Below are 24,988 nucleotides of genomic sequence, written 5' to 3'. Positions count from 1 at the left end.
TGTGGGAAAATGTTTTGGTCCCCATGAGGAAAACAGCTTATAAATCAGACTAAATTATGTTTTTGGAAAATGTAAAAATACAGAACGTTTTCTGTGATTTATAGGTTTAGGGTAAGAGGATAGAATATAAAGTTTGAACAATATAAAAATAATTATGTTTATGGAAAGTCCCCATAAAACATGAAAACACAACGTGTGTTTATGTGTGTGCGTGCGTGTGTGTGTGTGAGTGACGTGACCACAACGCTGTCTGGTAACCCCGCCCAGCTGAGAATGACGTTTGGACTAGAATGTCGCCACTTCACCTCAGTTCCAGACATGGCAGCGTTGAGACAGGAGCATCGGTATGGACTCTCCTGTGGAAAGATTAATAAAAGCATTCCCAACAAAACCATCTTTCACGTCAAGCTAACAGACACTGCCATCCGGACGCTGGAAGCCTATCAGAATCTCAAGGTAACGCGTTTGGTTCGATTTCGTCAGTGTTTATTTGCTCCACTGATCTCAATTGGACAGACAGAAAGAAAAGTTCAGAACTCGCAACTTCAAAACAGTTGGCTGTTTGTAAAGTGTTGATTTATTTCGGAAGAGTAGCCTGCGTCACTTCAAGTGCAATATGCTGTTTGAACAGGGACAAATAGTATCCTAACAGGAGGAAATCGGACACATCCAGTTGTCAGCCTACTGTGGTGCGTTAAAGTTCGTTTTTATTTATTGTTACTTATTGATATTTTTATACTGTGACAAAATTGAACAAATGCCAATCGTTTTATTTTTACGTTAAGCCAGTTGCAATTGGCTTTACAAAATCTCCTATCTTCCACTTTAGATTCAACATAAAGGCGTCTCTTAATTATTTCTGACAAATGATACGAAATGCAACATGACACTGTCTTAATGCTGGATATTGCTTTGCCTATTAAATTATGATCGTTTTTAAAAGAAGATGGGAAATGTTTCTTTTACCCAGAACACTCACGGGGATCTTACGGTCTGAGAGGGGCTCAAGGTTCAAGCTCGAACTAATCGAATAGCATTTAGCCTAACAATTCAAATAGTCATTGAGATTATTATTATTTTTTTATTTCGCTATCAAATATTTTATTGACTCGAACATTTCAATTCGCTGCAAGATTTGGTGAACTATCCCGAGAATTAAAGCTTACTTAACCTCGTATTGGTACATTTAAGTTTATAATAAGTTCTTGAAGTTGTTAACTTAAATGTGGCAATTGCATGGCAACAGTCAATTCAATTTAAAATGAAAATATTGTTATTATTATATGCTGTTACGAACCTTTATGACTGTTTCTTACACAAAACGGAAGATGTTCTACGGAATGACAGCCTCAGTCCCCATTCACTTTTATTGTATGCAAAAAAACAACAACAACATGCACTGTAAGTGAATAGGAACTTGAAGCAGTAAGTCACTATCATTCTGCCTAACATTTCCTTTTGTGTTCCAAGGAAAAAAGAAAGTCAGACGGGTTTTGAACAGCATGCGGGTGGTTGAATGAGTTTTATTTTGGGTGAACTATCCCTTTAAGTGCAATGTTCGCCTCGCGCAAAGGAAAGCTGCACTTTACCAGTTATCCTGAGTAATCAATACACTTCTCATTGTCACCGTCGGTTCTACAGCACAGATTCCAGTAATATCAATACTTCAGCGGTAAAACGTGTACGCCAGCTGGGCTGGGCAAGCTTGGTCAATCAGCTTCATCTCAACCACAGCGCTTCTTGACGATGATTGGACGATCAAGGTGTTTTTTGTTGGTTTGCTCTGTCGTATTGTTGTTAGACCTTTAAACGCTTGGACGCCGTCCCGATGTCATCGCTCATTGGTCAGTCAGGCGGTGTAGAATGTCGTTTGACCCAATCAGAACTCGAGAAGACTTTCTCGAGCTTGCAACAGGAGCTCGATATGAATGTTCTATTGTCAATCATATGTGACCTAGTAGAAAGAGTGAAAAGTAGAGATAAACACGTTGGTCTAAGTAATATTTTGGGTTCTGGTGGGGATTCCTTAATAATCTGTTGGATTATTTAATTTTTTTATTCTTTGTCTGTAAATATACAAGAGATAGATAGATAGATAGATAGATAGATAGATAGATAGATAGATAGATAGATAGATAGATAGATAGATAGATAGATAGATAGATAGATGCATTTAGATGTCATTTGCATTGTCTGTTATACATTGCAATATTCAGTTCTGAGCCTAGTTATATCTATTATCGCATAAACTATAAATTGATGTCTAACTTCTGTTAAATTTTTTAATTAATAATTTGATAACATACTCTTATTGTGTACACTTTACGTATTTTACATTGTACTGATATTTGAAAAATACTAAACTTAACCATATCCCACCTCAATAGCAGCAAAAGTGTTTTGCAATACAACATGAACACAATACCTAACAATTATATATTAGTAGATAAAGACACCTAATTTAAAGTGTGTCCGTTTAATTTTACAAGTAAGAGGTAATACATTATCGACAATGTATGGTTGGAGCTGTGGCCCTGGTCAGTCTGACATATGATGCTCATGGGAGACCTTGGGTACTAGTTTATCAATTACAAATTAGGTCAGAAGTGAAAATAAGAACAATTAATTCATTGTAATATAACCAAGGACATGGGCAAGTCAGGTCACTAGATACCTCACTGTCCTCCTCTGACCTGTGCTCATTATGTGCTTATAAGCTGCTCCAAAATAAAAAAAAACAAAGTTCAAGTTAGCTACAGCACCACAACCCCCTTCAGTAATGTTTAGCCACTAATCCGACCACAGCAACAAACGCAAAACCAATAAGCCTGTATTTTTTTAATAAGCAACTTGAGCTGCGCTGTATGTCTAAGAGTGTGACATGACGGCCTCTCCCTGTAACATCCATAATAGATAAACATGCTTGTTGACCAAAGCTCCAGCTGTACCTTGAAGATAATAAGTGCTATCTTTTGACCTTGCTTAATGGTTTCGAGCTATGCTGGGGGAAGCCTAATGTTTTTCTCCCTTTTGTCTCAGTAATTTACGTTAGTGATGTGAATGAGTCTGTTTCATATACATGGCGTAAAATGCTCCTGGACGTTGGACTGAGCTGAGTGTTAAAAGCTCAACACAGCTCGCAAGAGATGGTTATATAAAAGGCCTATTTGTACACGCTTTATGTGGTGGACAAACACCACAGGGTAGATAATGTCCAGGCCTGCTTGATTTAGTTTGATGGACCTTTAGAAAAAAAATATAATTTTTTTTTCCTTTTTGTAACTTACATTTAGTCCTAATTAGTGCTCAAAATTCGTTGGCTAAAAGCTTTTCCCATGATGTTTGCCCTGTCCCACCCCCCACACTTTTCACTCAACATCCTCACACTCATCCACGCCTCACACAATAACATTTGATTGACTCATGTTAAGTCTTTCAAGTCGAGATTTATTAATCGGACGCATTCCGGTGCAGATTAGCAAAGCCCGGCCTTGATCTTTAGGCTCGCACAAGCAGAACCATGACACTGCTGAGAGGCCAGTGACAGCCAGCCTTTCATTCTCTCGAAAGCAACCCCCCTCACACACACTCTGCATGAATTAATACAGGAGAGAGCTGTGCCTCTGTCGATGAGGGCAAGCAAGTAACAGGAGACTGTAATTACTGGGAAGGGAAGCTAATAGGTAGGCATGATATTTCACTGAAGTTAGTACCTAAACACAGCTTGTGGAAATGCTGGCATTGTGGGTAAACACTTAATAAAATGAAAACCCTCATGCCGTTCTAAACCTGTATGACTTTCTTTCCTCAGTAGAACACTTTTTTTTTTACATTTATTACAATGTAAGTTAATGGGGTCCAAATGTGTTGTTTCGGAACCGATTGACTTTCATTATATGGACAATAAACTTGTCACACAGGTTTGAAAAGACAGTAAATGATTTCAGATTTTCCTTCCTTCACTCGTGTAAGGCTGGTACAAAAACATTTGCGTTGTTTTTCTTAAAGCATCTTGGAATCCGTTCCAGCCTAGAGATTCAGGTGGAGATGATGCATTTCCAGGATGTCTTTGTTTCTTTTCAAATCCTTTGTATAATAATAGTAGATGCTAACCAACCTCTTCTACCTTTTTTTTTTCTTCTGTCCCCAGGGGTCCTTACCAAATCAACCGGCAATTTGCTTCAAGGGGAACCAGGGGGTAAGATGAATGTGTTTTTCCTCACCCCTCCTGATGCCTAAAAATTGCAATCCTTTAATTAGACCTGATTGTCGAGTCGTGCAGCAAAAAACTCACGGCACCCCTCAGCCGCCTGCATACTCTCAATATTTCATGAGCTCCTGAACCGTCGCCTGAAATGGAGAGGGAACTGTAGCTCGCAGTGACGCCACTCTAAGGGCCTGCCCGACTAGATTGGGAACATTTATATAATTATAGCAGCACGCATGTTCATAAGAGCAATTATGCGCCATAAATTAGAACAGTGTCATCGTTTGGATGCGATTCCTTGGTTTCTATCATTTGCGTGCCAGTGGTTTGGGTTATATGTGAGTATTGTTATTTACAGCTGGTGAAATTGGCAGTGCGGTCATACTGTACGGCCTAGGTGGATTTTTTTTTTTAGTAGGGGGGTGCATTCCAGTGAAACGTCTGTAAAGAAAGATGCCTGTGTCTAAACGGATTAGCACATTCAGCCGTAGCACAGCTCCCCATCAGCGCCCGCTAGCCACAATCAGGCCCGTCGAAAACATACTCATCTGATCCAGAAGCGGGACAGGAAAAGGACTCAACAAACGGCGGCCTGTGTGACTGGATTGCGGTCGGAAGCCCGGGAGAGGCTACTCAACACCCCCGAGCTGCTCGCCAGGTTACTGGGTCAGACTGGTGACTGGAAAGGCTTTGTCAAGAGCTCTAGGAAGAGGTGGGGGTGTTGGTAAACCCAAGGGAGCCTCTGTGTGTCTCTATGCCTGTTGTCTCAGTGCAGACATGAAAGACCCGCGACAAGGAGGGGGATAACCGTGGCCGCTCTGTCTCCTAAAGCATCGCTCGACCCCCACTAATTCCACAATTATAATATGCAAAATACTGTCACATGTAGTCAAGCAATATCTGATCTAATGAAGTTTCTTCCGCTTTAAAATTGGAGTAGCATAGTTGTGTCAAGTGCGTAAAAACTGGAATCTGTTCTAATTGTCGAATTAGATATAGTGATTATATCTTTAGCCCATTACATATTCAAATTGGCTGCACTGAATTTGAGCATTCATCCCCTCCTCCTCAGATAATGGGCTGCTGGGCATTAATGAGGTATTTGAGCCGTGTGTGTGTGTGTGTGTGTGTGTGTGTGTTTGTATGTGTGTCAGGGTGACAAATTAAGCTATTACAGCTGGGGGTAGGGAGTGATGTTAAGTCCACAGTACTGCAACCAAGTTATCAGTCATTCTATTAGCCGTAACTTCGGGATGCTTTCACTTTAGTCAGGCTTGATATAATATTGAGCATCATAGTTTTACAATAGATGGATATCTTTGTACAACTTTGCATCTTTGCTCCCATTTCTGCTCTTTCTTAGGCTATGTCTACATTAATATAGATTCACTTGAAAACGCATCTTTTTTTCTCTGTTTTGTTCTTCCGTCCACACTGAGACGTCATTTTTGTACTGCGAAACGGAGCTCTTCCTTGATAATTTTGACGATGACATTTTCGCATTGTAGTGTGGACTGTGAAAACAGAGGTTTTTGTAAACGATGATGCTTGTTTAGTCATGTGATGCATATTGTACCCATAGATTGCTATGGTTATACCGGCCTTGTTGTGGCTGCTTATTCATGTTCATAGTGTTTTTTTTTTAAATATGTCACTTTGTACAATCTTCATATTACATTCACCTTCACTCAGAGATGACTTCTGCAGAGATAACAGAAAATATCAGATATATTGTGCAGTTCGCAAATGCCTGTATTATACATTTCTGTTCAGCTGGTTTGAAAGGTGCCATTGTTTTTCTATGTAACCGCGCTAGAGGGACGTCTTTAAAGGGGTCATATAATGGCATTTTTGTACAAGCTAATATGATTCTTTAGGGTCTAAATTAAAAGTTTGTAATATAGTTTAATTAAAAATTCTCATTAGTATTGTAAGAAAACACTCATTTTACCTGGTCAAAAACAGCTCTGTTTTCAGCACGCCGTTTAAGTGCATGTGTCTTTAAATGATAATGAGCTTTGGATGAAAACACTGGATGGATTTTTATCATTTTATGATGGTTGTGTTACAGGCACTGCCAACACACATTTCAGTACAATCAACTTGTAAAAGTGCATGTACCATTATATGACCCCTTTAACTGTTGCGCTTGCGTCTTTTGCAGCATGTTGTGTATGACATTGGCTTGTCTATGCAGCGCTCAAGGTAAAAGAAGTTCAACTTTTAAAAAAAAACACGTCTCTATCTTGTGTTTTCCACCGCAAAAATAATCTGTGTGAATGCTTTGCCACAACGATAGTTTGACACTTCTTGCAATTTACCTGGCTCTGATACATCACGCATGACGTGAAATCATGCATGATCACATCGAGATTTTATTATGATTTCAATTAGTCACACAGCCCAAGGCAAAACATAGGCTATTTTATTTTAGATGCCGGTTGGGTGCGACCCGGGTGCGTCAGTACATGGTGAGATATTTTGATAATAAAATTATTATGCCAGAAGAATAGTGTGAGAATTTTGTCTGGTCTCTCGCTATCATGTCAGTCAAATTTTATTATTATCTTTTATATATACTCCGTAAGATGATTTAAAGGGATAGTTCACCCAAAAATGAAAATTCGGTCAATAATTACTCATCCTCATGTCGTTCCAAAGCTGTAAGACTTTCCTTCATCTTCGGAGGGACCAAATGAAGATCTTTTTGATGAAATCTGAGAGCTTTCTGTCTCTCCATTGACAGCTACGCAACTACCACTTTTACACTTCAGAAAGAGATCGTAAAATGAATACATATGAATTGAGTGGTTTAGTCCAAATTTTCTGAAGAGACAAAATCACTTTATATGATGAATTAAACTAATTAAACTCACTCATACAGTCAAAAATTACTAAAACATCATTTGAATTTGACAAATAATCAACTTTTTTTTGTCCCTGATAATCAACATAACGCAGGGGAAACTGCAGCAGTGCTAAACTGCTCACGGTGTCATATAATTAACAACACAAACTATCAATGAATGAAACACGCTCTCACTGAGACTGCTGACAGTTTCTTTTACACGCATTATTTTATTACATCCATGTATGTGGATGTGGTTACAGTCAAATCGCAGTAAAATCGCTCTGGAACTCTGTCCTGTCTTGCCTGCACTCGAGACTATTTCTGAACTTTTGTAGCGTGACTCCCGTCGCTTGACACGCTTACATTCTGTCACCAGCGGTCACTGTCGCTCATGTTGCCGGAAGTCGACAGCCTTCCATTAAAAATGAATGGGAACATGTCGTTGAGTGTCGCTGGCGGTGTGAACAGGGCTTTAGCCAGGTCATTTTCCTCCACCTATAAGAGGGCTCCCCCATACCAGGGAATTCCCATAAACCTTGTCCTGGCTTGTCTCCAGAGTCCAGACCTTTGACGGGGACAGCGTGGAAAAGTCAGGAAGTGCCCTGCTGAGAATTGTAAGCTGCCATTTTCCACTAACTTAACAATGCTTTGATAATGCGTGTTCACGTGGCAGTTAAGAAATAATTTAGCCATCATTGGGTTTTAACAGATGGGGGAGCTTTAATTTGCTCAATTCTCACCATCTGTGGAGGATGAGGATGATGCAACTGATGAGAAATAACACAGGAAAAGATGTTTCGAGTTGTAAAATTCCTTTCATATTACAGGGAGTGATCCCCAATCCTGGAGGATTTATGGAATCTGAATGCCTTTGATGGCTTCACTAGGGATGTTCGGGTTCAGTTCGGATTCTCAAAGACTGGGATTTCACATCACACGGCCCCATTTTCTTTTGCTAATTGGATTTTTACTGCACAAAATTAATTATCCAGAGGCTACTAATATATATGTCTGTTTTAATAAACAGAAACAGTTCTCACGGGGTGAAATGTGAAGTGTCCCGCAGTTTGACAGGCTATATCAGGACTTTTTTGTTTGACCTTCTTCCAGTGCTTGTATTATACATGCATTTTTATGATGTCATATTAATTGAGAGACTAAGGCATGGCCATAAGTGAGAGAGCATATTAAATTAGAGAGCATATTATTATGCAGAATCATGTAAAAGCTGCATTGCACAATTTTCATAATTCCTTTAAGGGCCAGGAACAAATTAGGATGTCTGAGAATGATGAATGTCTGTGATGGAAAAAGAGAAGGCTTTTAAAAATCTAGTTTAAAACGTATTTGCCAGCAAGTTTTTCGAAATGTGATCTTTGCATTCATGTTGGGATCATACATTTTTGGAAAAGTTTTACTGTATACCATTTTCAAAATGCAATGAAACTTTTACGTGATTATGCATAGTATTATGCTCTCTAATTTAATATGCTCTCTCAAGTATATCTGTGTATTTGTCTCTCGATTGATAACAGTGCACAATTGTGAGATAGTTAATCTAAAAATGTCAAGTGGTATAACCCTCAAATAAAAAGTAATACGATTTTCTTGAATATTGAACAGACGGTAGTCAGGGTAGACATCATTTTAATTTGATGTTTTTTCAAATGTCGTCTTTGACATTTTAAAGCCTGAACTAACCATGTCAAAAAGCAGTTGATATGATATTTGTGATATTATATTATGATTTGGTGGACTTTTAATAAGACTTTTTTTCTTACAATATCTGCAGACAGTTACACCACATAGACATTTCTAATTTTATGCTACACAAAGAATTAATATCAAAATGTATTTAATTAGGAAATTGAAAACCTGTTCATCATAATGCATTGAAATTATGTATTTTTGAATAACGAGATCCCGACAAAAAAAGAAATGCGTGTTAAGTCAGTGACCCTTATTTACTAAAAACACCTGTTTGTGACTTGAAGCAGACAATACAACAGCAGCAAGAATTCCTTCCTTAAAGGTTTTCTGAGTGAGTGTGTGTTTGAGTGTGTGTTCTGTGGGGGGTAAAGCATTTCTCTCTGAGATGTTCTCATGGTAAATGTGTGTGAAGGTTTAGCTTCCCCCACCCATCTGTCTTCTCGTCATCGCTGTGATTGTCTCAACCTCTTTTCTCTCGCTGGGATGCACCAGTTCTCCATCTCGCACCTCCGATGAGTGTGTGTAAGTAAAATTGTGATGGAGTCTCAGAGAGTGTGTATTAGTGTAAACACATGTCTGTATATGCGTTGTAGGGATCCTCTGTAGCTCTGCTAATTGGATCTGAGGATAAGGCAGTGTACCTATTTTACTCAAATTTGTCTTGGGATCTGTGAATTTTGTATGTATGGTCAGTTCTGTATGTGACTGGTGAATGAAAGTGTGTCTATTAGTTGCTGTGCTTGTCTCAGCCAGGGCCTCTGTGTGTGTGCGAGCCTGGCTTTTTTTTCCTTCTTGAAAGCTAATTAGAATGACAATAAGAGGAATGAGCGTAGAACGCAGAGTCTCTGGCAGCAGAGGCTGTGTGGGGGGAGCTGTCCCACGTGTGAATGAAAGGGCACACGCCGATTCTTTCATCCAGATGTGACGTGCTTGGCGACGTGCACAGGGACCCGAGTGCCCGTCTTGTCTGGGGCCCAGTGTTTTGACTGGCAGAGCTGTTTTCTGCACGGTTTTGACAGGCCATCTTTGACAAAGTCCTTGCAAGAGCAGGGAGGATCTTCTTTTTTTTTGTGAGTCAGAAGAAGTCTTTTAAATAATACTGTGAGCTTATGGTGCATTCAGGTCAGGAAGATTGTATTTACGAGTTTGACGCACATGAATGTCACCAAGCTCAGGATTTTATTTAAAGGGATAGTTCACCCAAAAAGGAAAATTCTGTCATTAATTACTCCCCTTCATGTCATTCCAAACCAACACAAATGAAGATATTTCTGTTGAAATCTGAGAGTTTTCTGTCCTTCCCTTGACAGCTGGCACTTTGATGCTTCAAAAAATTAATGAAGAGATCATAAAGAGATCGTTAAGCGACTCGATTGCTTTACGTGATGAGCCGATTGAATGAGGTTCATTCTCACGCGTCAAGCAAGTTCGGTTGAGCTTCTGTTTATGTTCGCCGATCAATGTTAATATGTGAATAAAAAGCTTAAATTCAATCTACTCATCATATAAAGCCATCGTGTCTTTTTTTTACTAAACCGCTCAATTCATATGGATTACGATCTCTTTATGAACTTTTTGAAGCGCCAAAGTGGTAGTTGCGTAGCTGTCAATGGAGGGACAGAAAGCTCTCAGATGAACGAAAGTCTTACAGGTAGGGATGTCCCGATACCACTTTTTCACTTCCGATACGATACCGATGCCGCAGCTTTGGCCATTTACCGATATCAATCCGATATTTTTATTTTATTCTTGAACTAATACTACTAATAATAAAATATATGGAAGCACTTTGCTCAATTAGCCACATAAAAACATCTCACTCAAATGGAGAACAAATACTTCTCCAGTATATAGTCCACAACAACAGTTGATAATAAAAGACTGTCTCCCTTTATTCAAAAGACCTTGAGTTTGGTAATTGTACCTGAATGAATTTAAAATGAATTTGCTATATTTCAGATCAATATATTTGTTTCCTTAAAATTGTAATTAACTTTAACATTATTCTCATCTGAATTATAAATAATTTATTTCTGTATAAAATACTACTACCATTAAAAACACATTTTATTTTATTTTTTAATCAATGTAGAATGTGTAACTTCAAAATAAACAGATTAGTGCTCTGTTTTCGGACATGAAATGAAAACCAATGCAATATGATGAATGTCCAAAAGGTGAGATAATTTTTGCTTTTAAACAGCGTGTGTGTGTGTGATTTTGGTTGGGTGACAGTTGTAGGTTACAGTTTGACAAGAGTTTACAGTTTGACAAAAGCACAATGTTGTGTTTTACACAAATATAAGTAGACTAAACACTTTTTGCAGTTTTAATGATGTCCTGTATGAACAAAATGACGGAGTATGTTTTTATGTTTCCACTGTTCGATCGCGCCTGTGCCTCTCTCTCTCTCTCTCTCTCTCTCTCTGACACACACACACACACACATTCCAGCATTGCAATCTTGACATCGCAGCCTGTTCATTTTGCTGCGTTCACACCAAACGCGAATAGGACGCGCCGTGCGCGTATAATGATAAAGCGAGCGTTTTAAGCGAAATAGACGCTCGTTCAGAGCTAAGGCGGGGCTACAGATTAGGTGTCCCTAAAGAACCCGCATATGTCTATGCGCGTATCTAATAGTAGTTACGCATTACATTACATTAATGTGCATGCGAGTTTTATTTATTTTTATACCGTGTTTTCTCCGTGTAAATCCATGCACCGAACCGTGACGCACGTACCGTTTAGGTTCAATACGAATACATGTACCGTTCCACCCCTAATAGGTATCGGATCATATTTTTTTCTCCCCTCCGATATCCGATCTAGCGTTCTGGGCCAGTATCGGCACGATACCGATGACGTGGATCGGGACATCCCTACTTACAGGTTTGGAACGACCTGCCTTAACTAACTTAAAATACGTTAAACTGACTTAAAGAAAATTGTTGAATCTTGTATAACTTTCTTAATCTTCTATAACTTATAACATATAAAAATCTTATTTTGATCAAAACATATATACTTATTGATCATATAATTTTTTACAATGCAGTTCCTTCATAAAGAAATGCAATATAAAAAAAGATATGCAGTTATAAGTTTATCTAGTAGGGATAAAAATCTAAATAAAAGCTTTGGTAAAGTAACTTTTTGGTAATTGGTTAGCTGAAATCTTCATGCTGTAAAGGGTGTTGTGTTCTCAGGTGAAAAATTAAAATAATAATCATCAATTCATCAATAAGCAAATTACATTTACATAAATGTAAATCTAAATAGCATCATTGTTGGTAACGCTGAAGTGTCTCCACACTGCTGACATGTAGCTTATCCACAGTGTGTACACAAAATGGACATTGACTCAGTCAATACACGTTATCGAAGAAGTGCTAATTAAATGTCATGGTTTCATTTAAATTATAAATTTTGTCAGGATTTTATTTTATTTTTTACCGTTTTGGCAGAACATTTTTGTCATTCTTTCTCCTCACAATCATTCTTGCATAGTCAAAATGTGTGTGTGTTTTTTTTCTACCGAAATTTTTCTACCCAGCAACAGATTTGTGGAATATTCATTATGTCGAGCTGCCCAGATGAAATGGACTTCATGCTTTTGTGACAGGTGCAAGTTGATCGAGAGACAAGCACGATAAGCTGTGGTATTTGTCAGAAATATGCAAATAATGGTAACATGTGGCAAATGGGTAAATTTGGCAAAACAAGGAGTGCTCTGTTTATTTATTTTTATGCATACCAAGAACCTTAAGTAAAGCATATTTGGTTTCAAAAGGATCTTCCTCTGAAGATAAATGTGATTAATGTGGAAAATGTGGTGTGTATTCGAAACTCTTCCAAAAATGCTGTACTGTACATCTCACATCTTTTAAATGGCTTAGCAAAGCCAAGAATTGCAAAGGGAAGATCACAGACACTTCAGGCCTTTCATGCACGGACACACACGGGGCACGCTCACAGTTCTGACGTGTCTGGACCGACTTCTGAAAGAGTGCGGCTCTGAGTTTATCACCCATTAACGGGCCGCACCTCTCAAACGCACCAACGTTCTTTGATTCCATAACCCACTCATTATTTGATGCTTAAAACCTCATATTATTGTCTCCTTGAGTATTAAACGTTCTCTTTTCTTTAAGCATGCCTGCGTCCTGTTGCTGTTGATGTGGATGGGTGGATGCATTGATTCTGTGCCTGCAGCAGGGGGCTTTGGCTCGGCCCAGCAGGATGCATCGCTTCTAATAGTTTATAGTAGTTTTTCATCACATGGGTTGTTTAAATCTTATTTGAAGAGCATTCATGGCCACGTCTAGCCGTCACGTGAATGCAGCGTGAAACGGAAACCTCTTTCAGGTTTGTTTTTGTTCGTGTAGCTTGTCTGTCATGGCCATCCGGCAGTCTGGAGTGTGACTGCTCGGGAAATGAGCAATGGTCGTGTAAATAAACATTGGGCATAAAAGCATTCTGCATTTCAGGAATAAGTTGTTTTGACCAGTTTCTGTCCTAAGGCTTTGAATGAAGACCTTTATATGACAAGCTTGAGGTACAATGAAAAGGTTATTATATTGTGACTTAATATTTTAGAATTTAGAAACTTTTCCTCACACACATTTTCTCTCTCTCACTATTGCAACTTTTTTTTCTTTTTGTTGTAATTGCACCTTAAATCTCACAATATCTTAACAATGACACCTCAATATCCCATTATTGAAACTTTTTTCCTGTAATTGTGGCTTTAAATCTCCGTATTTTGATCTCAAATTTCACAAATACAACTCTTTACTCACAATTGCAACTTTATTCACCATTGTGACATTTAGTTCTTGCATTTTACACACACACACACACACACACACACACACACACACATATGTACACATACATTATTATTTAACGGACCTGAGCTAACATGAACTGAAAATGAGCAGTTGTGTTTAAGGATTATTAAAATCTGTAGCAAATGTCTTGCTCATTAGTTAATGTTAGTTAACACATTAGCTAACGTTAACTAATGAGACCTTATTGTAAACTATTTTAAACTTTCTCACAATTACCTTTTTCTTTTTTAAATGCTTCCGAGAACCTGTTTGATAACATTATTTGAAGAAGTGACTTGTAATTGTGTGTACGCTTTAATATTCGGCCCTTTAATATTTAATACGCTTTAATATTCAGTCCTATCCTTAATTGCTCTTTGAAGGTTTCTGATCTCCCTGCATTTCCCACCAATCCTGTGTATAAAAATACACAAACTACTACACATGCTGAGCGAAGACTGCCTTGAACCTTTCAAAGCTGGCGTTGGGTATGAATTTTCAAAATGTGCAACATTAACCAATCAAAACGTGGAGAACTGTTCCACTATTGTAATCTCAGAGGCCAGTGAGTGTGTGGACGCCCCCATAGACCTGCCTCTATTTAATTTGCGCAGACTCGTCACTATAGTAACTGATAGGCGAGTGGAGGATGGCTTCTGGCTGCTCTGTGAATGGGGTGCATATGAAAGCAGCATGCGGGGTGCTCTCCTCCCCCATTATCAACACACACACACACACACACACACACACACACACAAGGATGGTTATGGAGTCAGGTCGCCCAGTGCTTACTGAGCTTGACAGATAAGCCCTCAGGTGCTAGAGAGGAGAGAGAGACAGATTTTGCTTGGCATCCGAGGCAGTTCCTCAGGGGATGAGGCAGCCACCACAACCCCCCCTCCACCACCCCTCTTTCAGCTCCACAACTTCTCATCGCCAACCCCCCTTTATCCTTAAACCAACCCCCATGCATCAACAGACATCCACCCCCCTCTGGTTCCTCCCCATTTAAATGTAACGGACTTCAGACCGGTACAGACAAGCTCATGCACTGCACTCACAATACGTGACTCATGGCATACTAGTTGATCGCATCATATATGGTGTGGTTGAGAACCCATGTTTTTTTTTGAGAAACATGACAGGGTTTCCCAAAAGGTAGAATGCATTATCTATCTCCCTTCTTAAGTGCCACTTGTTAGAACTATTGTAATTTCATCTCCGGAGCCAAGACTGAAACTCTTCGATCTTTCATGTTTTAAATCTCTTAGCACATTTAAGACACTATGATAGATTCCACTGGTTTGAAATCTGGCCGACCGATTGTCAAGTGTACGTACTGAGAGAGCGGCAAGGAGGAACAGAAGTGGGCAAGAAAACCAGAGTTGCTATGTTGCACCATGCACTGTCTCATTCATATTACACTACCCGAATTTGGGTTGTTTTTAAAATAATTTTGAGCAATAATGCTTTAAATTGATCAAAGGTGACAGTAAATAAGTGTATAATGTAACAAAAGATTTATATTGCATTCGGCCGTTACTGGAAGCCAGTGATTATAGTTTATAAAGTTATAAATATGGACATTCTTCTTACAAAAACGCTTCAGAAGACCTTTTATTGACTCCCTGGAGACATAGCCTGCGCTTTTTTGGGCTTTAAAATCAAAGTTTCCGTTCACTCCCATTATAAAGCTTGGAAGAGCCAGGATATTTTTTAATATAACTCTTGATTGTGTTTGGCTGAAAGAAGAAAGTCATATACACCTAGGATGGCTTGATGGGGGAGTAAATGATGGGATAATTTTCATTTTTGAGTGAACTATCCCTTTAAATACTTCCCCCTAATGTATCTTGCATTAGATAAAAAGAACATTACTTCAGACTTTTTTAACAGTAACTTGAGCATCAGTCTCATAGTGTACACTTAAATCAGATGTTGTGACGGTCATTTGCTCAGTTCATAATTCACAGTTCCCATAATTCTTCCATCTCGCCCCTTATGTAGTGGATTATCATTAGCACTGTAATCTCAAGCTCTGTATCTCTCTCTCTCTCTCTCTCTCTCTTTTTTTTTCTTTCTTTCTTTCATCCCTCTCCCCCACCCCTCTTTTTGTTTTTCTTTTTTCGGATGAGTGGCTCTGTCCGTTTCAGATCAGGGGGTCATGTAGTCCCGTTTGTCGGTCCTGGGCAGGGATGTCCCAAACCCCACCCTTCCCCCACCCTCTTCCAACAGGCCACACGTTCCTGCTGCTTATGAATAATATAGGCCAAACTCCGTGCCATCGCATGCGGCGGGAACAAAAGACGAGCGCCTCGCAGGAGCCGTAGACGAGCGTGCTGCGTGAAGAGAACAATGGTGCCGATCGCGGTGAAGACTGACTGTAGGGTAGAAGGAACCAGCGGAACTAATTTAACCAGGCCAAAGACAACTGAACTCTAAAGTAGAAAGTGCTCATTACGTGACTGGTCAAAGTCAAAGAATCATAGCTAGCACTATAATTGCAGAAGCAGAGATAAAAGCTGCATGATTTTGGACTGCTGGAAACTTCCCTTCTGGTCTGAAACGTAGAGATGGTTAAAGACACCATGAAATCTTGATTTTTTTTTATTTATTTATGGCATACTGCAGTATATATTATAATATATATATTTTTTATTCATATGCCCTTAGTTAAAATAACTCCTCCTTGCAGCAACATCTCTGATGACGTGTTTATTGGCGTGAGGGTGGGACAACCTGTCACTCACACGACAAACCACAACCAATCAATTCCCAATGCACAAAATCAAGTCCCGCCCTACATATTTTTCTTGTCCGAGAAGCAGTTTAACTCTGACATGTCACAATAGGGAAGAAAATACTATCGCAACTTCTATTTCATGCTGATTTTAATCAATAAGTCAACTGGCAGCAGTTTTGTTTACTAGGTGGCTGTCAGTTTCAAGCCCTAACCTGAAATGATGATGCCAAGTGTGAGGACGAGATGTTCTGTTTCGTCTCTTTACATACACTGACCCAATACGGCTTAAGAAAGAGAAAAGAAAACAGCACCTGAAACAACACGCCAGCTTCTCTTCTTTCCAAACAGATGTGCGCTTCGTAGGAACAAAACACAAGCATTTAAAGTCATAAAATCTCATGAGCGGAGAAAGTTTTGAGTACTTTAAATCTGGGGAGCAGTGCATCTCACCACCTCATAAAAACATTATGATGTTCTTAGAGAGAGGCAGAGTTGTTTTTTTCCATGGTTGCTACAAAGCACAGCCTTTGTCTCGTCCTCATTGGCCTTGGCCCCTGCTAAGTCGTTCTGTTCCAGCCCAGTTCACACCTTACAGCCGACTGAAAGTATTTGACATCTCCAAACACACATGGCACCGTGTGGCAGATGTGTCTGAAGATGGGCCGCAGACGAAGGCTTTCTGTCGTGCTCTGCTCCCTTGTGGCTGTTATGACGTGGATGAAGCCCACCTAATGTGTATGTGTTAATGCTATTGGCAGTGGAAAATGTTTAACTTACAGTACTGTTGTTTGGCATAGTGACTTTGCTGAATTGGTCACTAACTGTAAGAATATAATTCACTAATAATTGCGTACTTGCGTGTACAAAAAAGTTCTGGCTCATATTAGAGATTTTATGGTCTCTGTAGATTTTTGGTTATACACTACCTAAACTAAAAGTTTGGGGTCAGTATGATTAAAAAAAAAAAAAAAAACACTTTTCCTCAACAAAGAATGAACCATTAATGGAATTAACAAGCATTAAATTGATCAAAATGACAGTAAAGACATTTATAATGTTACAAAAGATTTCTATTCAAATAAACGCTGTTCTTTCTGTTCATCAAACAAAAAATGTATCACGGTTTCTACGAAAATATTAAGCAGCACAACATTAATAATAAGAAGAAATGTTCCTTCTGCAGCAAATCAGCATTTCTGAAGGATAATCTGACACTGGAATAAATTACATTTTAAAATAGAATAGAAACAGTTATTTTAAATTGTAATAATATTTAACAATATTACTCTTTTTACTGTATTTTTGGTCAAACAAATGCTTTGGTGAGCATAAAATATATATAGCATATATATTTTAAATATTTCAGACCCCAAACTTTTACATAGTTTATATCCGTTATTGAAGGTTGAATTGTACATGCTCATTTCACCTATACACTGAGATTGCTTTTGCTGTCATCTAACATTCACTTAAAGTTAGTCTTTAAAAACACTAATTTAATTTAATAACGCTGTTAAACGTAATCTTTCACAAATCCCAAAATGAATATCCATTTTAGTTCTGTGCATTTATAATTTTGTGATGATTCAATTTAGTTTTAATAGTATAGAATTTTAATATTTATTTATTTATTTCCCCCACATATGGTTTGGGATGACTCTAATTGTAATCCTAAATGTAAGTGATTGTATTTAATTTGTTAAATTAAATAGATTTTTTGCACCGTAACATTTTCAAAGAGCTTTTATGCACAAATATGTGTGTATGGTTCGTAAATGAGACTCACTGTGAGAAAACAAGGTGAATGACACAAAGGGCTTGAATCTCAATCATCACAAATGCACAAGGCTTGTTGAGAGAGATAACGTTTCAGTAACAACCCTTGAAGCAGTCTGTATTTGCATTGTAACCTTTCTGATCTACGTACTGTACTGATCTAAAAGCTGATAAAATCTCACCTGCCGAGATGGGTGTTGGCTCTCACTGGAGGAATAAACACAAAGAGGAACGAAAGGCAAATGCATTAACAATCAACTTGAACCACAGATAATGAACTTTGCTCAAAGCCTTTGGATTTCTCTGACACTTTTGAATCTTGGATTAAGATGTGGATACCAACAAGTTATATGGAAGCCCTACTTTTATTGGTATCTCTTGCTTTATAGCCTTTAAATCTCTCTTAAAGGATTAGTTCACCCCAAAATGAAAATTTCCTAATAATTTACTCACCCCAATGCCATCCAAGATATCCATGTCTTTCTTTCCTCAGTGGGAGAGAAAATATGTTTTTTGAGGAAAACATTTCTGGATTTTTCTTCTAACAATGGACTTCATTGGTTACCATCGTTTTTAAGTCCAAATCAATGCAGTTTCAAAAGTCTTTGAAGAGTTTAAACGGGCTGTACGCGATCACAGCTGAAGAAGAGGTTGTTATCTAGCGAAACGATAGGTCATGAAAAAAAAAAAAAATTTTATAGACTTTTTACCTTCAATAGTTTGGATTGAGCTGATCAACAAACGGACAGGGAACTACGTCATCACGTTGAAAGGTCACGCCGGCGCCGGCAGAAGTACCGCCCCACTGTTTACAATGCGACCGTATGTAGGAGGATGGTTCAAATAGTATTGTTTGCTATTATATATATATAGTAATAGTATTCAGTGAATATGAATATGAATAGTATATGAATAACATTCTGATGAGTATGAATAGTAGTTCAAATAGTATTGCCGGCGCCGACATGACCTTTCAACGTGATGACGTAGTTCCCTGTCCGTTTGTTGATCAGCTCAATCCGAACTCTTGTGGTTACGACATGGCGTGAACACAGAATTAACTCATTGTTTTGGTTCAGGGGGAACTGTAAAAGGCGGCTGTTGTTTGTTTGCGGCACTCCGTGAATGTCTGTCTTCTCTGCATAGACTCATGGAACACACTGATGACTTGTAATGTCTGCTCGAGCAGGTGCATGGAGGTATGGAGATACATATGTTGACAAGGCAGGTAGGACAGCGTATCGGTCCGAATGCAATGATTGGATGAACGTTTTTTCGATCCTGAGACTTCCACAGAAGATATATGTACATGTTTTAATATTTAGACCACTTCTATTATTGTGAAGAGAGTTTCAACCAGTATAACAAAAAGTGTTTATAAAAAAAAAAAAAAACTGTTAAAGCAGCAGACGACAAAACGGCAGTGCATGCTTAGAATATACAAAACGATATTATCCACTCGTGTGGACGCTAATATAGTTATTGGTGTGAAGGGGCCTTTACTCAGATCTAAGTGGCTTGGTGTGATCCAACCGTCCATAAAAAAACAACATTCTCCCTGGAGACAGAAGCTGGGAACCAAGGGAGTAAATGACATATGGTTATGAAGATCGAGGAGAAAACCGGGAATGGAAAAAGAGGGTTGTCCCCAGAATGGACTGACCTGCATGACATTGATTAGAATCAGAATATGAAGTGTGCATGGTGGTTGGGCCAAGGGTCGACAAGTGAATGTACCACGTGGAGGAGATGGGGACCAAGGGTTGGGGGGAACGCTTGTCTCCCGGAGGGTAGGGGATGGGGGATGTGATGTTTTGGGAAAAGGGGGCTTTAAGGGGGGTAAAGACTGTAAATCCATGGCTGTGCTGATGCCTCAGAGGTGACTAGCTTTTGTTCGTCGGTGTGGCCATTTGAAACGCAAATGATTATTCATTCCTGTGCACCATTGATCTACTTCTGGGACCTCCTTGTAATGACTTGTTGAATTTGGGCGAAGATGTCTACCACTTTTGGCAGTGTCTTCCAGCAGGGCTATAGCTGTTGGCTGACCGTGATGCTTTTTTTGGTTTGTTTCAGGAAAATATGCATTAGTCTCATCATGCCCTACTGCCTTGTTTATTTGAAGCTGAGGACATAACTGGGTCATTCCCCCGACTTAACCCCCATGAGTGTCCATCGTCGTAGCAGGCTACTGTTTGCTAGCATGTTGTGACTGCTTGTGAGTGCTTGTTTTGTTGCACGGAAAACTAACAGATAATGATGGGGGCAGGGTTCGTTCTGTGGGGGTAGTGGAGCTGAATGTGTGTTTGTGAGACTGGAAGCTTTTTATTGGCTCCATGTGGCCGACAGTGCTTATGGTTGTACTGCGTGACCGGGCATTTGTGACAGCCAAAACCCTTTTCTGTGGTGACCGTACATGCTGTTTTTAGATCTGTAGGATGGTAAATTGCTTGCTAGAGTATTTATACACTTTACTAAACACTGCTGAAATGAGTCCAGCATTTGAGGTCAGTGTTTGTGTTTTCTAGAACGTTTATGAAGCATGCAGTTGTAAGAAAGTTGGAACAATTAACCTATAGGATTATAAACAGTGCATTTTATTGATTTTTGTTGCTAGAGGCCGGCAAATATGATGATGCCTTTGTAAATAAAGACAAATATATAGGCAACTGTATATTTCATACATTAAGGCCCATATTATAATTGTTATATTTTGCTTCTCTAGTCGTTGTACACATGGGGATGAAGAGAGTTTGGCTGCATCTGAAATCACATACTCCCTTGAGTAGGTACTTGTTTTGAATAAGTAATTACTTCACGAGAATGTTCTATATAGTATGAATGTGTATAGCATTAATGTACTACTTTCACTATGCTGTCATTATCATGTGACCCACCAGCGTCTGTTACGCTGACATTCACAAATCCTCTCCCGTGGCCTCATGGGATAGTAAAGTGTCCATCGTATGCACACTTCAGAATCTCGCCGAAAGTAGTATGTCATCCATGTAGGTTTTGCCAACTCTTTATGAGCACTGTGAATTCAGACATTCTTATATTGTCACGTACTGTTTTTCGCCTTCTATATAGTAGGGAAGTTTGTGAAGTTTTGTTTGTTGATTGGTTTTTGGCCCATTTCTTGCTGTAGAAGTAGAAGCTGTAGATTTTGATTTGTGAGTTTTGATCACTGGTGGGAAAATTATTCATTCTCTGTGGACAAAGATTGCACTATGCTTTTTTGAGAGCTTTCATGCCCTAGGACATTGATGCATTCTTTAAACCAGTCTTTAACCAAACTTGCTCGCACAGCATAACCCTGCATATTTGAAAATACCCTGTGGCTCCATTTGACTGGGGTTTTAAAGGTGCCTTGTTATTCCCTGCCATTTCATTTATGGAAAATCACACACCTGAAAACTGTTTTAAATGATTTAGGTGACTTTTTGTGTCCATAATCATTCGCCACCTCACTTTTGGACACGTTCGAGCACAAATGATAGACTGCTGCCTCCCGAACAAAAATAAAGTATTTAAATTATGCGGACACTACCCATCCATTTCCCTCAAATCTAGGACGCTGCCTCAACTAAAACATCCATCATCATTATCTGCTGGAGGCTGTTTGAAAGGAAAAGCTGTTTTTAATGACACCGCAATACCTGTTACTTAATGAGTTTGTATTTTGAATTGCCTTTCTGTATTAGTGGAAGTAGGTTTCTAGGCCTCCCTGAAGAATACGGCTTGTCTTTTAATATCAGAAATAGCCTGCCTAAAGCCTTAAGTTATATAGTATAGAAGCCGCCGGATGAAGGCGAGTTGAGTGCCGCGAGGTCGATTGTACGAACCGCTTTTGCTCAGACTCACAGTGTGTCGCTCACAGCGCTCCCTCACCATGTGTTTGGCAGTCTTGAAGCACTGCTTCTTTGGCTTTGTGCATGTAGAGTTGGCCAGAATCTTATTGATCCCTTTTCACAGGACTTTAAACAGGTAGTGAGGTCACGCTGCCGATGTTACTTGTTCAGGGCTGCATTTGTTTTGGTCGCCCTCAGATGACTGCGAGTATTATGTAACTGACTCAGTTACTGAGCCGTGACCCTTGCGTTGCCTCAGAACACAGACTCAGAGCTGCAGTCGATCTGGCATGAATAAGTCAAAACCTATCAAAGCACAGTTTTGCTGAAAGGTTTTGTAGCACTGAAGAGGTTGTAGCTTACTGTTGACAACTAGGAAAGAAAATACCTTTTTCCAATTATAGCTAATAATGCTGCATTGATAAATAGACAATAGTTTAAGTAGGTTGCCTGTCTTGAAGTTTATTTTTAGCTCTGTTTGCGTTCGCCGTTTTTGGCATCCTACTAGCATCTATTAAAGCTGAGCAAATAGCACATACTCTGGTGAAAAATATAAAGGTTTCTTTGGCTCATTTGCTTAAAAAAGAACATGTTCATTACAAAACAAGAACATATGAAAAACTGTCTCGCATTCAAGGTGCTCTATGCAATGTTTTTTGTTTTTACTGTACTAAAGCATAAAACTACCATATGTTTGCAGAGATGTAGGAAACATGCAAAGTTTCTGTAGAAGTTTTTACTACAACCATGTTTAGCGACTGTGTGTTGTGCAGTAGGACGCTTGTTACAAACCCACGTTAAGCTCATATAATTAGCAAATATGAGTTTTTTTTTTTTTTTTTTTTTAGAAATAGCCAAGGACAAATCATCCCACCATGAAATAGGTTTTGGTACAGCAAGTAGGCCTACCTTTTCTATGAAAGTACTGTAATAACTTAATTGCTTAATGAGGACATGCAACGTTTTATGTACAAGCTGAATACTGTGTTTTGGTGAGTCGTAAGAGGAGCTCATTTGATTGGTTTATTGGATGAAAGATGTTTTTTCCAAAAAGCTTTGTTTTCATTAAGTGCATTGAGCTAGAGCTTTTCTCGATTAAACAAAAGCCAGTGTGTTTGGAAAGGCAAGGAATGCCTTTTTTTATGTATGTATGTACAATATAATGAAAGTTAAATCTTCTTGGCATTATCTGTTCTGGAAAGGGTATTTCCATTGCTTAAAATAGGCATTCTGAAGACGCATGGGGGGCATGAAAAATATCCATTTCACATAATCACACTGTTTGTGAGCATGTATATAAGGGGCATGATTTAGGGATACCTTTTAATAAATGTATATTTAGAATTGAATTAAACGTTATTGACACAGGTCTGAAATGTCTTTGTTTTTCTTTTCATCTAACAGTATATCAAGATTCCTGCTTCCTCGGATTCTCCTGATGCTTTCCGCGTCTTCTCCTTCTATCTGTCCAGTGACAGTAAAGACAAACCTCAGGCCAGCTTTGACTGTATTCACCAGTATGTTTCTGGGTAAGACACTGATGTAAAACTTAATCAAATAAGGGAAAACACTTCACAAACAAAAGTTCAAACGTATAATATAATATTAAAGGGGTCATGACCTGAGAAATATAATTTGTCTTGATATTTTGACATATAAGAAGTCTTCGTACCAGTAAAACATTCTATTTCTCAACAAAGCATTTATTTAATAAAGCTCCAAAAACAGCTCGTTTTGATATTGCGGGATCTGTGAATAATTATACATCATCGTAGTATAGGCTCCGCCCACTGGCATTCAGTCGCTTAGCGGCTGACACTTGCTACACTGGATGTGAGCGTCACGTCAAAAGCAAATAGAACGCATTATAATCTCTGACACTGTCTACACTGATACAGTATACAGATGTGCGTTCAGATTCTAATGTACTCCATGTACTTGAGTCTGTTGACAGGACAAATGAAAGAGTGAAAAAAAATTCTCTTTAACGCATCCTGTTTAAACAGCTCATTTGCATCTCTGTACAGACTTCAGAAGAATCCCAGCGTCGTAAAAAAAGTGGGTGGTTTATTTTAATGGCGTCCCAGATCGTATCGGAGGATTATATGTTTGTTCGGAGCATTTTGTTCTGTACACGAGACACGGTGTAATGGAGAGTTCTCGAAGAATCTTTTGTTGAAAGATGAAGCAGTTAGCCGTATTTAATCTGATAGTAAATGTAAAGTAAATAATTTCATAATGCTTTGTCTGTAAATTATGGTTTTATATGAATAATGTTTTCAAAACACTTGAAAGTTGAGGGTGTTTCCTATGCAATGACGTCAGTCAATCAGAACTTAAAAGTTCTCAGAGTCTTAAAAGAGTCGAAAATAATAATTTTTCCATATATGTATTATTATTATTTTTTTTGTGTGTGTGTGTGTGCAAAAAACATTATTAACATAAGTGAACCTCAAGGAACACATTAAAAGAAAAGTCCACGTCATGACCCCTGTAAATCTGTATAAAATAACATGCTGTTATTTTCTCAGTGGAGCACATAGTGACAGTTCATACTGACCGGGAACTGTCAAGCTCCAAAAAGGGAAGGGAAAAAGCACCATAAATAATGAATGGATTATTTAATAAATAATTCATACAATAGGACTTATGGGGAAAGAATGAAATTTGAGTCATTATTCACTGATATTCACAAACTCTTAACTCTGCTTAATTACTTAATGCAATAATAAAAGTAGTAATGTATACTCCTATTACTGCCATTTTGTTATTGTGTGTCTGAGCATTGAGTGTTGGTGGTTGTTTGTTAGGATCAACATTTACTTTGACCTTTGAACCCAAGTTCCATTACAGTATTTGGCGTCACGGTCGGTTGTGAAGTTGCTGCTCTTGATCGGGGTGGCACTGATCTGTTCGCTCTCCGCTCAAAGGAGACTTGTAGTCTCACAATACTCCACTTGTCTCGCTGAAGAATAGCATTTCATAGGTTTGTGGGAAAGAGGATGCAAAGCAATTCCA

General features: G+C 38.7%; 1 protein-coding gene across 1 annotated transcript in view; it reads left to right on the top strand.

Annotated features, from left to right (window-relative positions):
• Positions 1–258: 258 nt before the first annotated feature.
• The window catches only part of LOC311291199 (RNA polymerase II elongation factor ELL), a 42,687-nt gene continuing 17,957 nt past the window's right edge, over positions 259–24,988 (top strand). The window contains exons 1-3 of the mRNA XM_084410116.1: positions 259–456; positions 4,151–4,198; positions 23,375–23,499. Coding sequence (XP_084266242.1) covers positions 274–456; positions 4,151–4,198; positions 23,375–23,499 — 356 coding nt within the window. The 5' untranslated portion in view covers positions 259–273. The remainder of the gene's footprint in view (positions 457–4,150; positions 4,199–23,374; positions 23,500–24,988) is intronic.

This window comes from Rutilus rutilus (assembly GCF_951802725.1).
Source record: "Rutilus rutilus genome assembly, chromosome: 5".
NCBI lineage: Eukaryota > Metazoa > Chordata > Actinopteri > Cypriniformes > Leuciscidae > Rutilus > Rutilus rutilus.
This window is presented reverse-complemented; position numbering and strand designations above follow the sequence as displayed.